The sequence below is a fragment of the Macaca thibetana genome, chromosome 3 (assembly GCF_024542745.1).
Source record: "Macaca thibetana thibetana isolate TM-01 chromosome 3, ASM2454274v1, whole genome shotgun sequence".
NCBI classification, from domain to species: domain Eukaryota; kingdom Metazoa; phylum Chordata; class Mammalia; order Primates; family Cercopithecidae; genus Macaca; species Macaca thibetana.
Genome location: NC_065580.1, coordinates 136377221 through 136395394, shown reverse-complemented (window position 1 = coordinate 136395394; position 18174 = coordinate 136377221). Strand labels below are relative to the sequence as shown.

At 52.8% G+C, this 18174-nt stretch overlaps 2 protein-coding genes across 2 annotated transcripts in view; one reads left to right on the top strand and one right to left on the bottom strand.

The window, feature by feature from the left end:
• Positions 1-7091, top strand: part of GTF2IRD1 (GTF2I repeat domain containing 1) — a 228559-nt gene extending 221468 nt beyond the window's left edge. The window contains exons 27-28 of the mRNA XM_050783657.1: positions 3590-3726; positions 6220-7091. Coding sequence (XP_050639614.1) covers positions 3590-3726; positions 6220-6288 — 206 coding nt within the window. The 3' untranslated portion in view covers positions 6289-7091. The remainder of the gene's footprint in view (positions 1-3589; positions 3727-6219) is intronic.
• ABHD11 (abhydrolase domain containing 11) overlaps positions 1-18174 on the bottom strand; it is a 997569-nt gene that overhangs the window by 871590 nt on the left and 107805 nt on the right. The window lies entirely within an intron of this gene.

The window sequence follows — 18174 nt, the reverse complement described above, 5'->3', positions numbered from 1 at the left end:
GTGATCCGCCCACCTCGGCCTCCCAAAGTGCTGGGATTACAGGTGTGAGCCACTGCGCCCGGCCTGTGTATTTTTAGTAGAGGCGAGGTTTCACCATGTTGGCCAGGCTGGTCGCAAACTCCTGACCTCAAGTGATCCTCCCACCACAGCATCTCAAAGTGCTGAGATTACAGGCGCGAGCCACTGTGCCTGGCCGAGACCCCATCTCCTAAGAAATAAAAAAGAAGAAGAAAGAAAAAATCCTGATCTAATCTTACCGCGCCTCATTGTACAGCTGGGAAGCTGAGGCACAGCGATGCCCAGGGACTTGTCCAGGCCACATAGTGAGTCAGACGCTGTGTAGACCCTGCTGTCAGGACCACCCATCTGAACCATAGACCACCGTGGGCCACAGGGCCCAGTATGACTGCTCAGCGGGGACAGTAGTAGGATTCAGCGAGGCCATGCAACAACCTGGCCTGAGACCCAAGGCCCTGATTCCTGTCAGGACCAGGTTCACCTGGAACTCCAGAGCCTGGGTGGCACAGCCCAGCTACAAGCCACCTCCTCCTATCAAGAGCTGATCACAAGCCTGGGCCATATAGTGAACCCTCCTCCATCTCTGCAAAAAAATTAAAAATTAGCCAGGAGTGGTGGTGCGTACCTGTTGTCCCAACTACTCAAGAGGATGAGGCAGGAGGAGTGCTTGAGGCCGGAAGGTGGAAGCTGGAGTGAGCTATGATTGTGCCACTGCGCTCCATCCTGGGCAACAGAGTGAGACCCTGTTTCCCCAAAAAAAAAAAGAGCCAGTTACAAGGGTGAGGCGTGGCGCTGAACACATGGATCTGGAGGCGATTTGGTTTGCTCTCAAGTCAAAGGCAGAGACGAGGCCGGGCGCGGTGGCTCACACCTGTCATCCCAACACTTTGGGAAGCTCACAGGTGGCTCACGCCTGTCATCCCAACACTTAGGGAGGCAGGTGAATCACCTGAGGTCAGGAGTTCGAGACCAGCCTGACCAACATGGTGAAACCCTGTCTCTACTAAAAAAAAAAAAAAAAAATTAGCCAGGGGTGGTGGTGGGCACCTGTAATCCCAGCCACTCAGGAGGCTGAGGCAGGAGAATTGCTTGAACCCAGGAAGCGGCAGTTGCAGTGAGCCGAGATCGCGCTACTGTACTCCAGCCTGGGGAAGAGAGCCAGGCTCTGTCTCAAAAAAAAAAAAAAAAAAAAAAGTAAGGCAGAGACACAGAAGGCCACATGAAGGTCTCAGGAGGATTTGGGACAGATGCCCAGAGGGTGGATACTGTCACCCACATCCACCACTCCCTCCAATGTGGCTATCTCTCATGGTGACTCAAGGATGGCCACAGCCCATGGACCAGTCTGAGACAGAGGGTGGGGCAGCCTCTGACTTCTCTTTCATGTGGAATCTCCCACAAAATTCCCTCTGACTCAGAGCCTGGGCTCCTCCTGCCTCCAAGGTCTTCTCTTTCCCAGGGTCTCTATGCCACATCACAGACCCCCAGTTTCTGACTTTTCTCCAGTTGAAGAGACATTTGCCCCATGGACCCAGCCTGCCCTTACTCTGTGTCATTAAGATCCTTCTGGTGGGCTGAGTACAGTGGCTCACACCTGTAATTCCAGCACTTTGGGAGGCTGAAGCAGGAGAATTCTTTGAGCCCAGAAATTCAAGACCAGACTGGGAAACAGAGAGAGACGCGTGTCTACAAAAAATTAGCCAGGCAGGGTGGTGTGCACCTGTAGTCCCAGCTACTCAGGAGGCTGAGGCAGGAGGATCGCTTGAGCTTGGGAGGTGGAGGTTGCAGTGAGCCAAGACCACACCACTGCACTCCAGCCTGGGCGACAGAGTGAGACCTTGTCTCAAAAAGACAATAAAAGCCCTTCTTCATTGGGCTGGGCGAGGTTTCCATGCAGTAACCCATCCAATGAGGACATGCTGCTCAAAGTCTTACATCTTCACCTCAAGTGAATTCGGCAACCGCAGAACACCTGCCGACCCCTGCTCCGCGCTGGGCCAGGTGCTGGGTTCTTGTATGCACGCGGTGTTTTCTGAGTCTCACCTCACACTGGTTTCCCCATTTGACTCAGAGAGGTTCATCGGTTTTCCCAAATTCACACAGTGATAATAGTAAGTGGCCACAGGGAAATTTGAACTTAGGACTTCTCATTCCAAACCAGAGTTTCTTTCCCTGGGGCACTGCCTGTCTACTTGGACCTGTGAACTCTCTGCTCGGGGCCACCATACATCAGTGATAACCACAGCAATATAATTCTTTTATATTTTAGTAGAGACAGAGTTTCACCATGTTGCCCAGGCTGGTCTCGAACTCCTGACCTCAATCAATCCACCCGCCTTGGTCTCCCAAAGTGCTAGGGGATTACCAGTGTGAGCCACTGCACCTGGCCCCAGGTCCTCTTTATACCCTCCCTGGACCACCTCTCCCGGGGCCCCACATCCCCTCCCAGCCTTAAAGAGCCCAGGAAAGAATGTGGCCTCTGGAGTCACGCAGACTTGGCCTTGGAGAAAATCCTTTAACAGCCCTGCCCCTTTGGGTGCTCATGAGTGAAATGTGAATAGGTTCTTGGAGGGTTGCTGGGAGGATCCCAAGAGACAATGTGCAAAGCATTTAGCACCGTGCCCAGCACCCAGAAAATACTCAGAAACTGAGAATGTGATTAATATTGTTGCCATGATCCAGGCACGGTGGCTCATGCCTGTGATCTCAGCATTTGGGGAGGCTGAGGCAGGAGGATTGCTTGAGGTTGAGAATTTGAGACCAGCCTGGGCAACATAATGATATAAGAATACAAAAAGTTAGCCGGGCATGGTGGTGCACACCTATAGTCCCAGCTACTCAGGAGCCTGAGGTGGGAGAATTGCTTGAGCCCAGGACTTGCAGGCTGCAGTGAGCTACGATTGCACCACTGCACTCCAGCCTGGACAACAGTGAGACCCTACAACACAAGATAGGCCAGGTTCCATGGCTCATGCCTATAATCCCAGCACTTTGGGAGGCCGAGGTGGATGGATCATTTGAGGTCAGGAGTTCAAGACCTGCCTGCCCAACATGGTGAAACCGCATCTCTGCTAAAATACAAAAAAAAATAGCCAGGCGAGGTGGCAGACGCCTGCAATCCCAGCTACTTGGGAGGCTAAGGCACTAGAATCGCTTGAACCCAGGAGGCATAGGTTGCAGTGAGCCAAGATCGCGCCACTGCACTCCAGACTGGGTGACACAGTGAGACTCCGTCTCAAAAAAAAAAAAAAGAAAGAGGACCTAGGGCCTGAGGGATGAGCTTGCTGGGGAGGAGGAGGGACACCTGGGGATGAGGATACAGTGTTAGCAAAGGCAGGCAGGCCAGCAAGAGCAGGAGGCCGGGGAGAGTGGGTCCTCGGGCTTGCTTTGGGAAGGAGGCTGGACAGGTGGGCTCTGGACAGGTGGGCCCTGACCCCCAGGGGATCAGGAGCTTGAAATCCTGAAAGGGGGACTCGAAACCTTAAGACAGAACACTTTTTCAGGGAGCTCAGAAGGCTAAGACAGAAAAGCCTCAGCTTCCAGCGTCAACAGCATTTTCCCCTCCTTCCAGCCAAAGACAGCAGCATTCCCAAGCGCAAGAGAAAGCGGGTCTCGGAAGGAAATTCCGTCTCCTCTTCCTCCTCGTCTTCCTCTTCCTCGTCCTCTAACCCGGATTCAGTGGCATCGGCCAATCAGATCTCACTCGTGGTAAAGTTGCACAGATTTGGACTCCAGCCCTCGTCTCTGTGACCCTCCCTCCTCGGTCAGGCAGGGCCGTCTACTCTGGCATGTGGGCCCAGGGGATGGGGAGGCACTGGGCTTTGAGGGGGGACCTTCCGGCCGTGGGGGTTATAGATGCATCCACCCATCTCACCCGAGAAGTAGCCCATCTTTCTCACGGGGTACTCACAGGCACTCAGGTCGGAATTCACATCCCCGCTGGGCAGATGGGCCAGCCCAGGTCCAGGAAGGGACCTGCCCATGTCCTTCAACCGCGCCAGAGCTGGAGATGTGAAAAGAAATGTCACTGGCCAGGCGCGGTGGCTCACACCTGTAATCCCAGCACTTTGGGAGGCCAAGGTGGGTGGATTGCCTGAGGTCAGGAGTTCGAGACCAGCCTGGCCAACATGGTGAAACCCCGTCTCTACTAAAAATACAAAAATTATCCCAGCATGGTGGTGCACGCCTGTAATCCCAGCTACGAGGGAGGCTGAGGCAGGAGAATCGCTTGAACCCAGGAAGTGGAGGTTGCAGTGAGCCGAGATCATGCCATGGCACGCCAGCCTGGGCAACAAGAGCAAAACTCCGTCTCAAAATAAATAAATAAATAAAATTTAAAAAAGAAAAAAGGCTGGGCACAGTGGCTCACACCTCTAATCCCAGCACTTTGAGGGTGGATCACCTGAGGTCAGGAGTATGAGACCAGCCTAACCAACATGGAGAAACCCCTTCTCTGTCCGGGCGCAGTGGCTCACGCCTGTAATCCCAGCACTTTGGGAGGCCGAGGCGGGCAGATCACGAGGTCAGGAGATGGAGACCATCCTGGATAACACAGTGAAACCCCATCTCTAATAAAAATACAAAAAATTAGCCGGGTGTGGTGGCAGGGGCCTGTAGTCCCAGCTACCCGGGAGGCTGAGGCAGAAGAATGGCGTGAACCCGGGAGGCAGAGCTTGCAGTGAGCCAAGATCGTGCCACTGCACTCCAGCCTGGGCGACAGAGCGAGACTCTGTCTCAAAAAAAAAAAAAAAAAACAAGAAACCCCTTCTCTACTAAAAATACAAAATTAGCCAGGCGTAGTGGTGCATGCCTATAATCCCAGCTACTTGGGAGGCTGAGGCAGGACAATCGCTTCAACCTGGGAGGCGGAGGTTGCAGTGAGCCGAGGCTGCCCCATTGCACTCCAGCCTGGGCAACAACAGTGAAACTCTGTCTCAAAAAAATAAAAAGAATTAAAAAATTAGCCAGGCATGGTGGCATGTGCCTGTGGTCCCAGCTACTTGGGAGGCTGGGGCAGGAGGATCACTTGGGCCCAAGGGGATTGAGGCTGCAGTGAGCCAAGATCGTGCCATTGCACTCCAGCCTGGGCAAGAGAACGAGACTCCATCTCAAAACTAAATAAATAGGATGGGTGTGGTGGCTCATGCCTGTAATCCTAGCACTTTGGGAGGCCGAGGCGGGCAGATCACTTGAGGTTCAGGAGTCCAAGACCAGCCTGGCCAATATGGCAAAACCCCATCTCTACTAAAAATAAAAAAATTAGGCCGGGCGCGGTGGCTCAAGCCTGTAATCCCAGCACTTTGGGAGGCCGAGACGGGCGGATCACGAGGTCAGGAGATCGAGACCATCCTGGCTAACACGGTGAAACCCCGTCTCTACTAAAAAATACAAAAAACTAGCCGGGCGAGGTGGCGGGCGCCTGTAGTCCCAGCTACTCGGGAGGCTGAGGCAGGAGAATGGTCTAAACCCGGGAGGCGGAGCTTGCAGTGAGCTGAGATCCGGCCACTGCACCCCAGCCTGGGCGACAGAGCAAGACTCTGTCTCAAAAAAATAAATAAATAAAAAATAAAAATAAAAAAATAAAAAAATTAGCCAGGCATGGTGGTGGGCGCCTGTAATCCCAGCTACTTGGGAGGCTGAGGCAGGAGACTCGCTTGAACCCAGGGGGCCAAGGTTGCAGTGAGCCAAGATTGCGTTACTGCACTCCAGCCTGGGCAGAAGAGTGAAACTCCATCTCAAAAAAAATATAAAATAGGCCGGGCGCGGTGGCTCAAGCCTGTAATCCCAGCACTTTGGGAGGCCGAGACGGGCGGATCACGAGGTCAGGAGATCGAGACCATCCTGGCTGACACGGTGAAACCCCGTCTCTACTTTAAAAATACAAAAAAAAAAAAAAACTAGCCGGGCGAGGTGGCGGCGCCTGTAGTCCCAGCTACTCGGGAGGCTGAGGCAGGAGAATGGCGTGAACCTGGGAGGCGGAGCTTGCAGTGAGCTGAGATCCGGCCACTGCACTCCAGCCTGGGCGACAGAGCGAGACTCCGTCTCAAAAAAAAAAAAAAAAAATATATATATATATATATATATATAAAAAATATAAATAAATAGCCTCTGAGAAAGCCCCTCCAAAAGCAGAGCTAAGCATTTTTGGTTCATTCCGCATCACCTGGAGTCCTAACCAAGTGCCTTTGTCACTCTCTCTAGCAATGGCCAATGTACATGGTGGACTATGCCGGCCTGAACGTGCAGCTCCCGGGACCTCTTAATTACTAGACCTCAGTACTGAATCAGGACCTCACTCAGAAAGACTAAAGGAAATGTAATTTATGTACAAAGTGTATATTCGGATATGTATCGATGCCTTTTAGTTTTTCCAATGATTTTTACACTATATTCCTGCCACCAAGGCCTTTTTAAATAAGTAAAAAAAAAGAAAAAAAAGTGTTGCCTTTACTTTTACGGTCACTGTTTCATGTTCTCGTTTGGATCGCGGCCGCAGCTGTCACTGGGGACGGGATCGGGAAACGCAGCTCAGGTGGCCTGCCAAGGCCCTCCTTCCTCATCACAGCAGAGGTAGTGTCCAGAAAGCCCTCAGAGCTCTTTGTCCTCCTGGGAGCGTGTGACATCAAGAAGAAAAGCCACGGAAGGAAAATGTGCCATGGAGCCGGGCGTGGTGGCTCACGCCTGGAATCCCAGCACTTTGGGAGGCTGAGGTGGGTGGATTGCTTGAGGTCAGGAATTCGACCTCGTTGGGCTGTAATACTGATGTTTTGGGAGGCCAAGGTGGGAGGATTGCTTGAGACCAGGAGTTTGAGACCAGGCTAGGCAACATAGTGGAACCATTTCTCTACAAAATTTTAAATGTGGCTCACACCTGTAATCCCAGCACTCTGGGAGGCTGAAGCGGGTGGATCACCTGAGGTCAGGAGTTTGAGACTAGCCTGTGCAACATAGGGAGACCCCGTCTGTACAAAAATACAAAAATGAGGCCAGGCACAGTGGCTCGCGCTTGTAATCCCAGCACTTTGTGAGGCCGAGGTGGGTGGATCACCTGGGGTCGGGAGTTCAAGACCATCCTGGCCAACATGGTTAAACCCTGTCTCGGCCGGGCGCCCGGTGGCTCACGCCTGTAATCCCAGCACTTTGGGAGGCCGAGGCGGGCGGATCACAAGGTCAGGAGATCGAGACCACGGTGAAACCCCGTCTCTACTAAAAATTACAAAAAATAAGCCGGGCGCGGTTGTGGGCGCCTGTAGTCCCAGCTACTCAGGAGGCTGAGGCAGGAGAATGGCGTGAACCCGGGAGGCGGAGCTTGCAGTGAGCCGAGATCGCGCCACTGCACTCCAGCCTGGGCTGGGCGACAGAGCAAGACTCCGTCTCAAAAAAAAAAACCCTGTCTCTACTAAAAATACAAAAATTAGCCAGGCGTGGTGGCAGGTGCCTATAATCCCAGCTACTCAGGAGGCTGAGGCAGGAGAATCGCTTGAACCCGGGAGGTGGAGGTTGCAGTGAGCTGAGACCACGCCATTGCACTGCAGCTGGGGCAACAAGAACGAAACTCTGTCTCCAAAAAAACAAAAAAAAACACACACACACGGCCGGGCGCGGTGGCTCAAGCCTGTAATCCCAGCACTTTGGGAGGCCGAGACGGGCGGATCACGAGGTCAGGAGATCGAGACCATCCTGGCTAACACGATGAAACCCCGTCTCTACTAAAAAATACAAAAAACTAGCCGGGCGCGGTGGCGGGCGCCTGTAGTCCCAGCTACTCGGGAGGCTGAGGCAGGAGAATGGAGTAAACCCGGGAGGCGGAGCTTGCAGCGAGCTGAGATCCGGCCACTGCACTCCAGCCTGAGCGACAGAGCGAGACTCCGTCTCAAAAAAAAAAAAAACAAAAACAAAAAAAAACACACACACACAAAAATTAGCCAGGCATTGTGGTATGCACACCTGGAGTCCAGCTACTCAGGAGGCTGAGGCAGGAGAAGGATTGCTTGAGTACAGATGGTTGAGGTTGTAGTAAGTTGTGATTACACCACTGTACTCCAGCCTGGGCGACACAGCAAGACCCTGTCTCAAAAAAAAAAAAAAAAGCCGGGCGCGGTGGCTCAAGCCTGTAATCCCAGCACTTTGGGAGGCCAAGACGGGTGGATCACGAGGTCAGGAGATCGAGACCATCCTGGCTAACACGGTGAAACCCCGTCTCTACTAAAAAATACAAAAAACTAGCCGGGCGAGGTGGCGGGCGCCTGTAGTCCCAGCTACTCGGGAGGCTGAGGCAGGAGAATGGTGTGAACCCGGGAGGTGGAGCTTGCAGTGAGCTGAGATCCAGCCACTGCACTCCAGCCTGGGCGACAGAGCGAGACTCCGTCTCAAAAAAAAAAAATACAAAAAAAATTAGCCGGGCATGGTGGCGTGTGACTGTAATTCCCACTACTTGGAAGGCCGAGGCAGGAGAATTGCTTGGACCCAGGAGGCAGAGGTTGCAGTGAGCCGAGATTGCACCATTGCACTCCAGCCTGAGCAACAAGAATGAAACTCCATCTCAAAAAAAAAGGTGGGGGGCGGTGGGGTCAGGACAAGTTTTCTTTTTTCAGGTGCAAGGTCTTTCTGTGTCCCCAGGCTGGAATGCAGTGGCACGATCACATCTTCCTGCAGCCTCAAACTCCTGGGCTCAAGCAATCCTCCTGCCTCAGCCTCCAGAGTAGCTGGGGCTACAGGTGTGAGCCACCACGCCCAGCCAATTTTTTTATTTTTTTTGTAGATATGGGGTCTTGCTATGTTGCCCATGCTGGTTTCAAACTCCTGGGCTCAAGCCATCCTCCTGCCCCAGCCTCCCAGAGTGCTGGGATTAGAGGCGTAAGCCACCATGCCCAGCCTGGGATGATTTTGGATAGAGCTCTGGAAAACTGACAGGTAGAGTGACGGGTCCTAGCTATGTCTCAGAAAGACCACTTGAGGGGCAGGTGGGAAGTTGAAGGAAGGGACAAGACTAAAGGCAGAAAGACAAGTCACAAGAGCATGGCAGGCATTCAAGACTTGGCACCCAGTCCCTGCTCATTGACTCAACACATATTTACTGAGCCCTGCCCTTCTGGCTGGAAGGCCAAGCAGCAGAGTGTCCTGATTGGGGAAGTGGCTGCCAGGGAGCACAAAACAGAGTAAGGCTCTTGCGGTGGCTCAGGCTTGTAATCCCAGTGCTTTGGGAGGCCAAGGTGGGAGGATCGCTTGAGGCCAGGAGTTCGAGACCAGCCTAGGCAACATAGTGGAACCCTTTCTCTAAAAATTTTTAATTAGCTGGGTATGGTGGTGTGTCCCTGTGGTCCCAGCTACTCTGGAGGCTGAGGCAGGAGGACTGTTTGAGACCAGGAGTTTGACACTGCAGTGATCCGTGCTGCACCACTGCACCACTGCTCTTGAGCATGAGCCACAGAGCAAGACCCTGCCTCTGAGAAAACAAAGCAGGGGACCTCACCTAGTGCAGAAAGTAGGAAGAGTCCTTGAAGCTGAGGCTTGAAGAGCAAGTGAGGCTTTGGAGGCACAAAGAGAGGAGGGCTGAGGCAGGTGGGTGTGTAAGAGGAGAGCCATGTGGGCAAAAACGGGGCTGGACAGGGACTGGGTGCATTCCAGGAATAAGAAGGTGTCGCCAGAGTAGACACAGGGTGGCTGGAGGTGACATGTCGGGGCAGGCGCGGACTCGGTCAGGGTTCCCGAGGACGCTCAGCAGGTGTCTCCCACACATGGTACCGGGCTGAAGTGGTGGGCAGAGGCGGACATCCAGCCCGGGTTACGTCTGCCCAGCCACGCGCTCTGGGACAGAGCTGCATCCTTTTTCTCACCGACCCACATGGAAGGCCTCATAAGCCCGGCCAAGGCAATTTCCAGAGGGCACATGAGACCCACAACATTTTGGAAGGGTGCCCCTGCCCGCTGAGAGACATTGGAGAAGGAAGGGAGGAATACATTGGAAGACCACCTGGGAGGCTCCAACAGAAGATAGCAGTGGAGGCCAGGCGCAGTGGCTCATGCCCGTGATCCCAGCACTTTGGGAGGCTGAGGTGAGTGGATCACCTGAGGTCAGGAGTTCGAGACCAGCCTGGCCAATATGGCGAAACCCTGTCTTTACTAAAAATACAAAAATTAGTCAGGCATGGTGATGGACAGCTGTAATCCCAACTACTCTGGAGGCTGAGGCAGGAGAATCTCTTGAACCCAAGAGGCAGAGGTTGGCAATGAGCTGAGATCGCACCACTGCACTCCAGCCTGGGTGACAAAGCAAGACTCTGTCTCAAAAAAAAAAGAGAGAGATGGCAGTGGTTTGGACCAGGCGGATAAAATAACTAGAGGGTCAGCCAATCAGATGGATGAGGGGTTCTGGAGAGTCAGGGATCAGGGTGACCCCAGGATCTGGCTCTAACCATCCACCCAGGGCCCAGAATGAGGCCGTGGCTTGGAGGGGCTGAGTTCTGAGTCAGCTGAGGAAATGGTCAAAACTTTAGTCCAAGGCTTCTGTCAGCCCTCGGGGTCAGTCCCACCCATGCCCAGAGCTGGGAGGAAGGCCCCATCCCAGCCTTCCAGACCATGCTTCCTCCTGGAAAGACGCTAGACACCACGTGCCTGGCACAGCCACCCCTCTCTCCGCTGGTCCAAACCCCCCACCCAGTCAGCTGCCAGCCTCACCCTCCTCCCTCCCACCTCCTAGTGGCTCCCAGTGCCACCAGGCGCCTCCACTCCACCCTCAGCCCCTGCCCTGGGCCAGGCCCACTTTTTCCACTCCAGGATGGGGGCAGGGGTGACCTCCTAAACTGGCCACCACCTCCAAGCAGAAACTGCCTATGAAGTCAAGATGATCTGAAGAGTCCTTGCGGCTGTCACCTAGCCTTCAACCCTCACGTCCTGTAACCCATCCCCCACCCCCGATTCTGTGACTCTTGATTTAAAATCTGTTTTGCTTTCCTTGCACCAAGTGCAAGCATCTAGGCGCGGCGTTCCAGGCGCCTCGCAGGGCGTAAGGGTCCCCAGCCTTCTGTCCCACCGTTCCGTCCCCCCGGGCCCGGCCCACCTGGCGCCCCCTCCCGCCCGCCACCGCCCGCCACCGCCCGCTGGCGCCTGTCGGTCGTCTAGACCCGCCGCCCCCGCTCCACCGCTCAGATCCGCGGCCAGAGGCGGAAGTGGCTCCTGCCTGGGCCGGGAGCGGCGGGACTGAGACTGTGCCCGCGGGCACTGCCATCCCATGCATGGAAAGGCACAGAGCCCGGGGTGGGGGGCGGGTAGGGCGAGTCCGGGGTGGGGGGCGGGTAGGGCGGGCCCGGGGAACCCGATCCTCCTTCATCCGCGCAGAGGCCCGCGAAGCTCCCCATCTGTTCTCTTTCAGGCTCACTGTGCAGATGGCGTGCAATTAAGTGGGTCGGTGCAGCAAACCCTCCTGTCCTCCTGCTTCCCTAAAAGCAGAGGATTGAGCCACTGCACTCCAGCCTGGGCAACACAGCGAGACCCTGTGTCTTAAAGAGAGGGCAGAAGTGGGGACCCCCTCCCACCCCCTTCCCTTGCTCCAAGTCAAAGCCTTTGAAGCAAGAGGTTGCCTCCTGTGAGTTTCCCCCAGTCCCTGGAGGCCTGGGCTTTGGGAGGTGTGTCCAGGCAGAGGACAGAGGTCTGGTGCAAAGGGCTGTGCTTCCCTTCGCCCACCCTGTGCCCGCCCAGCCCTTTATCCGATGGGAAAGCCTTACCGACTCTTCCTCACAGAAGCGCCCAGATGCTGTTTATGCAACCTCTCCAGAATCTCAGTGTACTGTACTTTTTAAAAAGTGATTTGATTCAAAGCACTCATTCTTTAATTAAACTTCATTTAGCTGCCATCTGTCTCGGTTTGAAATGGCTTCGTGTTTTGCAACTCTAAATGAGAATTGTTATTGGATTTGTAAACACATCCCCAAAAAAATCACAAAACACTTTCAAAAGTAATAAATGAAGGACGGTTAGGAGCTGCATCTTAAACGTTCTAATTGCTGGGGAATGTATTCTGGTGGGTACACAATCATTTTATATACAAATCTTTGTACAAAAATCTGGTATCAATGAAAAGATCAAGATTATAGAAAATGCTGGAATTATATCTGACTGAAAACAGTAATAAAGCAATAATTGGTGCAGGGACGGGCCACAAAATGAGAGGGGGCACCTGCTCCCCTTGGGCCACCCTCCTGCACCGCCCAGGTGCCTGGCTTGGTACACTCAGGGAAGGGTTGGTCCTGAGCTCTCCTGGCTGGGGCTTCCAACGGCTCTGCGAGGTACCTCTTTTTAAGGAACCAAAGTGTTATTTATCTTCATTATTAATTATTACCTTTTTTTTTTAAGAGACAGAGTCTCAGCTGGTGAAGGTGGCTCACACCTGTAATCCCAGCACTTTGAGAGGCCGAGGCGGGCAGATCACGAGGTCAGGAGATCGAGGCCATCCTGGCTAACACGGTGAAATCCTGTCTCTACTAAAAAAAATACAAAAAGTTAGCCGGGCATGGTGGCGGGCGCCTGTAGTCCCAGCTACTCGGGTGACTGAGGCAGGAGAATGACATGAACCCGGGAGGCGAAGCTTGCAGTGAGCCAGGATCGCGCCACTGCACTCCAGCCTGGGCGACAGAGTGAGACTCTGTCTCAAAAAATAAAAATAAAAAAAAGAGACAGGGTTTCTTTGTGTGGCCCAGGCTGGAAAGCAGTGGCTCGATCACAGATCTCTGCACCCTGGAACTCCTGGGCGCAAGTGATTCACCCGCCTCAGTCTCCCAACTGGCTGGGACCACAGGCGCATGCCACCATGCCCAGCTAATTTTTCTTATTTATTGTAAAGACAGAATCTCGCTATGTTGCCCAGGCTGGTCTCAAACTCCTGGCCTCAAGGGATCCTCCCACTTCGGACTCCCAAAATGCTGGGATTACAGGTGTGAGCCATTGCGCTTGGCCCCTGCCCTGTAATTTTTAAATTTCATCTTCTTCCTAAAACTCATGGCTGGGCATGATGGTGGGCACCCGTAGTCCCAGCTACTAAGGAGGTCAAGGTGGAAGGCTCATCTAAGCCCAGGGATTCAAAGCTGCAGTGAGCTATAATTGTGCCACTGTACTCCAGCCTGGGCGACAGAGCAATACACCATCTCAAGTTCTTTTTTCTTTTTCTTTTTTCCTTTTTTTGAGGTGGAGTCTATTCAGTCACCCAGGCTGGAGTGCAGTATCAGGATCTTGGCTCACTGCAACCTCCGCCTTCCAGGTTCAAGTGATTCTCCTGCCTCAGCCCCCTAAGCAGCTGGGATAAGGGGCTTGCGCCACCACGCCCAGCTAATTTTGTATTTTTAGTAGAGACGAGGTTTCACCATGTTGGTCAGGCTGGTCTTGAACTCCTGACCTCAAGTGATCCGCCCGTCTCAACCATCCAAAGTGCTGGGATTACAGGCGTGAGCCACTGCACCCAGCCTATAATACCTTATTTTCTGTGTCATTTTCTGCTTGTCTGCTTGCTTTATGCTTTATGATGTCAGGGACTGTGTCCATTTCACCCACCGTTCTATCCTAGCGCCTACATCCAGGACATACAAGGTACTCACTAAATGTGAGTCAGTTGGATGAAAGAATATAAACTACACTGGTCTCCTGGAAAATAAGAGAGCCCTTAAATCTTTTTTTTTTTTTTTTTAAAGACAGGATCTCACTCTGTCACCTAGCTGGAGTGTAATGGCGCACTCCTAGCTTATTGCAGCCTCCAACTCCCAGACTCAAGTGATCCGTGATCCTCCTTCCTCAGCCTCCCAAAGCACTAGAATTACAGGCACATGCCACTGCACCCAGCTGCCTTAACCCTTTTTTTTTTTTTCCCCCGAGACGGAGTTTCACTCTTATTGCCCAGGCTGGAGTGCAATGGTGCAATCTTGGCTCACTGCAACCTCCGCCTCCCGGGTTCAAGTGATTCTCCCGCCTCAGCCTCCCAAGTAGCTGGGATTACAGGTATGCGCCACCACGCTCGGCTAATTTTGTATTTTTCAGTAGAGACGGGGTTTCTCCATGTTGGTCAGGCTGGTCTCAAACTCCTGACCTCAGGTGATCTGCTGCTTCAGCCTCCCAAAGTGCTGTGCTGTGATTACAGGCATGAGCCACCACGCCCCGCCTGCCTTAACTCTTTAGATCCTCCTGCTCCAGTGATTCCGGTAACCTCCTTCACCCAACCTCACCCCCAGAATCCATCTGTAGGGGAACTATGACTGATGCCTCTACCATTAGAATTTGCTTTCTCTATTTCTGGTCATATGTTGGGACTCCATATATTGGGACTCCATAAAAGTCCTATATTTCTCTTTTTTTTTTTTTTTTTTTGAGATGGAGTCTTGCTCTATCACCCAGGCTGGAGTGCAGTGGCATGATCTCGGCTCACTGCAACCTCTGCCTCCCGGGTTCAAACGATTCTCCTGCCTTAGCCTCCCGAGTAGCTGGTATTACAGGCACCCGCCACCACGCCCGGCTAATTGTTGTATTTTTATTAGAGACGGGGTTTCACCATATGGGGCAGGCTAGTCTCAAACTCCTGACCTCAAGGGATCCGCGCTCCTCAGCCTCCCAAAGTGCTGGGATCACAGGCATGAACCACCACGCCTGGCCCATTAGGCAAGAACTTTTGTGTGCTCTGTTAATCCTCATAGCCCTGCAAAGTAAATATTATTTATTCATTTCACAAATGAAGAATCTGAGGTTCAGGAAGATGAAGAGCTGAGTCCAGGGTTACACAACTAGAAAAGATGAAGCACCAAGTTTGGCTTCAGAGGAGACCGCCAGACTGAGAGACTCAGGCCTCGGAGCACTGCCCCAGGCAAATCCCACAACTTGGGGCTGGGCAGAGCTTCTCTTCCGGTTTTCCCTAATGTGTTTGAAAGAGAGTAATAGAGGTACATTTGAAAAGAAAAACAGAAATGGGTCCCAACGAGTCAGGTTTGCTCAGATCAGACCTCCTTTGCACAGGAAAGGGAGGGACATGAAGAAAGATCCCAGCTGGAAAGACCAGAGAAATAAGCACACAGGCACATACTCACACACACACATTGCGCACACACACATACACACAGGCACACACACTTTTTAATTTTTATTTTTTTTAGTAGAGATGGAGGGTGTCACTATGTTGCAAGTTGGTCTCAAACTCCTCAACTCAAGTGATCTCCCACCTCCGCCTCCCAAAATGCTGAGATTACAGGCATGAACCTCTGTGCTCAGCCTGCTTCAAAAAAAACAAAACAAACTGTTTTTGTGGTGGTTTGTTCATTTGTTCTTTTTTTTTTTTTTTTTTTTTTTTTTGAGACAGAGTCTTGCTCTGTCACCCAGGCTGGAGTGCAGTGGCCGGATCTCAGCTCACTGCAAGCTCCGCCTCCCGGGTTTACGCCATTCTCCTGCCTCAGCCTCCCGAGTAGCTGGGACTACAGGCGCCCGCCACCTCGCCCGGCTATTTTTTTGTATTTTTTAGTAGAGACGGGATTTCACCGCGTTAGCCGGGATCGTCTCTCGATCTCCTGACCTCGTGATCCGCCCATCTCGGCCTCCCAAAGTGCTGGGATTACAGGCTTGAGCCACCGCGCCCGGCCTTTTTTTTTTTTAATTCTTTTTTTTGAGACGGAGTCTCGCTCTGTCACCCAGGCTGGAGTGTAGTGGCCGGATCTCGGCTCACAGCAAGCTCCGCCTCCCGGGTTCACGCCATTCTCCTGCCTTAGCCTCCCGAGTATCTGGGACTACAGACGCCCGCCACCTCGCCCGGCTAGTTTTTTGTATTTTTTTTTTTTTTTAGTAGAGACGGGGTTTCACTGTGTTAGCCGGGATGGTCTCGATCTCCTGACCTCGTGATCCGCCCGTCTCGGCCTCCCAAAGTGCTGGGATTACAAGCTTGAGCCACCGCGCCTGGCCTGTTCATTTGTTCTTTGTTTTGAGATGGAGGTCTCGCCTCGTGGCCTAGGCTGGAGTGCAGTGGCACAAACTCCACTCACTGTAACCTCCGCCTCCTGGGTTCAAGCGATTCTCCTGTCTCAGCCTCCCGAGTAGCTGAAACTACAGGCCCCCACCACCCCACCCAGCTAATTTTTGTATTTTTAGCAGAGACAGGGTTTCATCATGTTAGCCAGGCTGGTCTCGAACTCCTGACCTCAAGTGATCTGCCTGCCTGGGCCTCCCAAAGTGTTGGGATTACAGGCGGGAGCCACTGCACCTGGCAAAAAAGAACTGTTAATTAGGGCTGGGTGCCGTGGCTCCCACCTGTAATCCCAGCACTTCAGGAGCCCAAGGTGGGAAGGAGGATTCTTTGAGGCCAGCAGTTCAAGAGCAGCCTCGGCAATGTAGCCAAATCCCATCTCTACAAAAAATAAATGGGCCAGGCATGTGTGCCTGTAATCCCAGCTACTCGGGAGGCTGAGGCAGGAGGATCACTTCAGCCTGGGAGGTCAAGGCAGCGGAGGCCACCGTGGGCCATGATTGCATCATTGCACTCCAGTCTGGGTGACAGAGCAAGACTTTGTCTCAAAAACACATACCAAAAAAAAAAAAAAAGACTGTCAATTAGAGATGCTGCCACAATCCCAATAATAGCACAGTGCTTCACTCAGAGATATTAAGAAGTTGGCACTTGAAAAATAAAATGAAGCAGTGAGAAGACATTCTTCTCCCCAGCTCTGACCTGCCCGTTCCTGCTTAAGCGCAGCCGTGCGAGCCTCCACTGCCTCCAGGAGGAAACCCACAGGCGTGAGTCTGGCATCGGAGACCAGGCCCCAATAGCTCACTCCTTCCCTGTCCCCCAGGGAGCCTTGGGTTCCAGCCAAACCAGGCCACCTCCCCCACTCACCAGTCTCAGATCATTCTAGAGCCTCTCACACCTTCAGGCCTTTTGCCTGGCTGGTTCTTGCCTTTCCTTTGGCCACCATCCAGCTGAAATGTCTTCTGTCCCCTGCAGCCTCCCCCAGCGGCCCAGGCCCAGCAGGTGCTCTCAGAGCACATCACACAATGTGTCATTGTCCCTGCAGAAATGGTTTATTGAACACGCAGCTTGAAACACAAGCTCATGATACTGTCTAAATACCTCCCGAGCAAAAAGAATGTTCTTTTCTTTTCTGTTTTTATTCTTCCTTTTTGTGTGAGTGTGTGACAGGATCTCACTCAGTTGCCCAGGCTGGAGTGCAGTGGGGCCGTCATAGTTCATTGCAGCCTCAACCTCCTGGGCTCGAGCCATCCTCCTACCTCAGCCTTCTGAGTAGCTGGGACTACAGACACGCACCACTGTGCCCAGATAATTTTTTTTTTTTAATGGAGTTTTGCTCTTGTTGCCTGCTCTGGAGTCCAGTGGCGCAATCTCAGCTCACCGCAACCTCTGCCTCCCTGGTTCAAGCGATTCTCCTGCCTCAGCCTCCCGAGTAACTGGGATTACAGGCACGCACCACCACAGCCGGCTAATTTTCTGTATTTTTAGTAGAGACAGGGTTCTCCATGTTGGTCAGGTTGGTCTTGAACTCCCGACCTCAGGTGATCCTCCCACTTCAGCCTCCCAAAGTGCTGGGATTACAGGCGCAAGCCATGGCGCCCAGCCCGCCCAGCCTTTTTTTTTTTTTTTTTTTTTTTTTTTTTTTTTTTTTTTTTTTTTTTGAGACAGAGTCTCACTCTCACTCTGTCGCCCAGGCTGGAGTGCAGTGGCCCAATCTCAGCTTACTGTGACCTCCACCTCCCAGGTTCAAGCAATTCTCCTGCCTCAGCCTCCCAAGTAGCTGAGATTACAGGCACCTATCACCACGCCCACCTAATTCTTGCATTTTTAGTAGAGACGGGATTTCACCATGTTGGCCAGGCTGGTCTCAAACTCCTGACCTCAGGTGATCTGCCTGCCTCAGCCTTCCAAAGTGCTGGAATTACAGGCATAAGCCACCACGCCTGGCTGCAGCTAGTATTTTTTTAATGTTTTATAGAGACAGGAGTCTCACTATGTTGCCCAGTCTGGTCTCTAACTCCTGGCCTCAAGGGATCCTCCCACCTTGGCCTCCCAAAGTGCTAGGATTCCAGGACCATGCCTGGCCCAGAATGCTCTTTTCTTCTTCATAGCCTGCAGGCTTCAAGCTCAGAACAGAGTCTCACTCTGTCACCCAGGCTGGAGTGCAGTGGTGC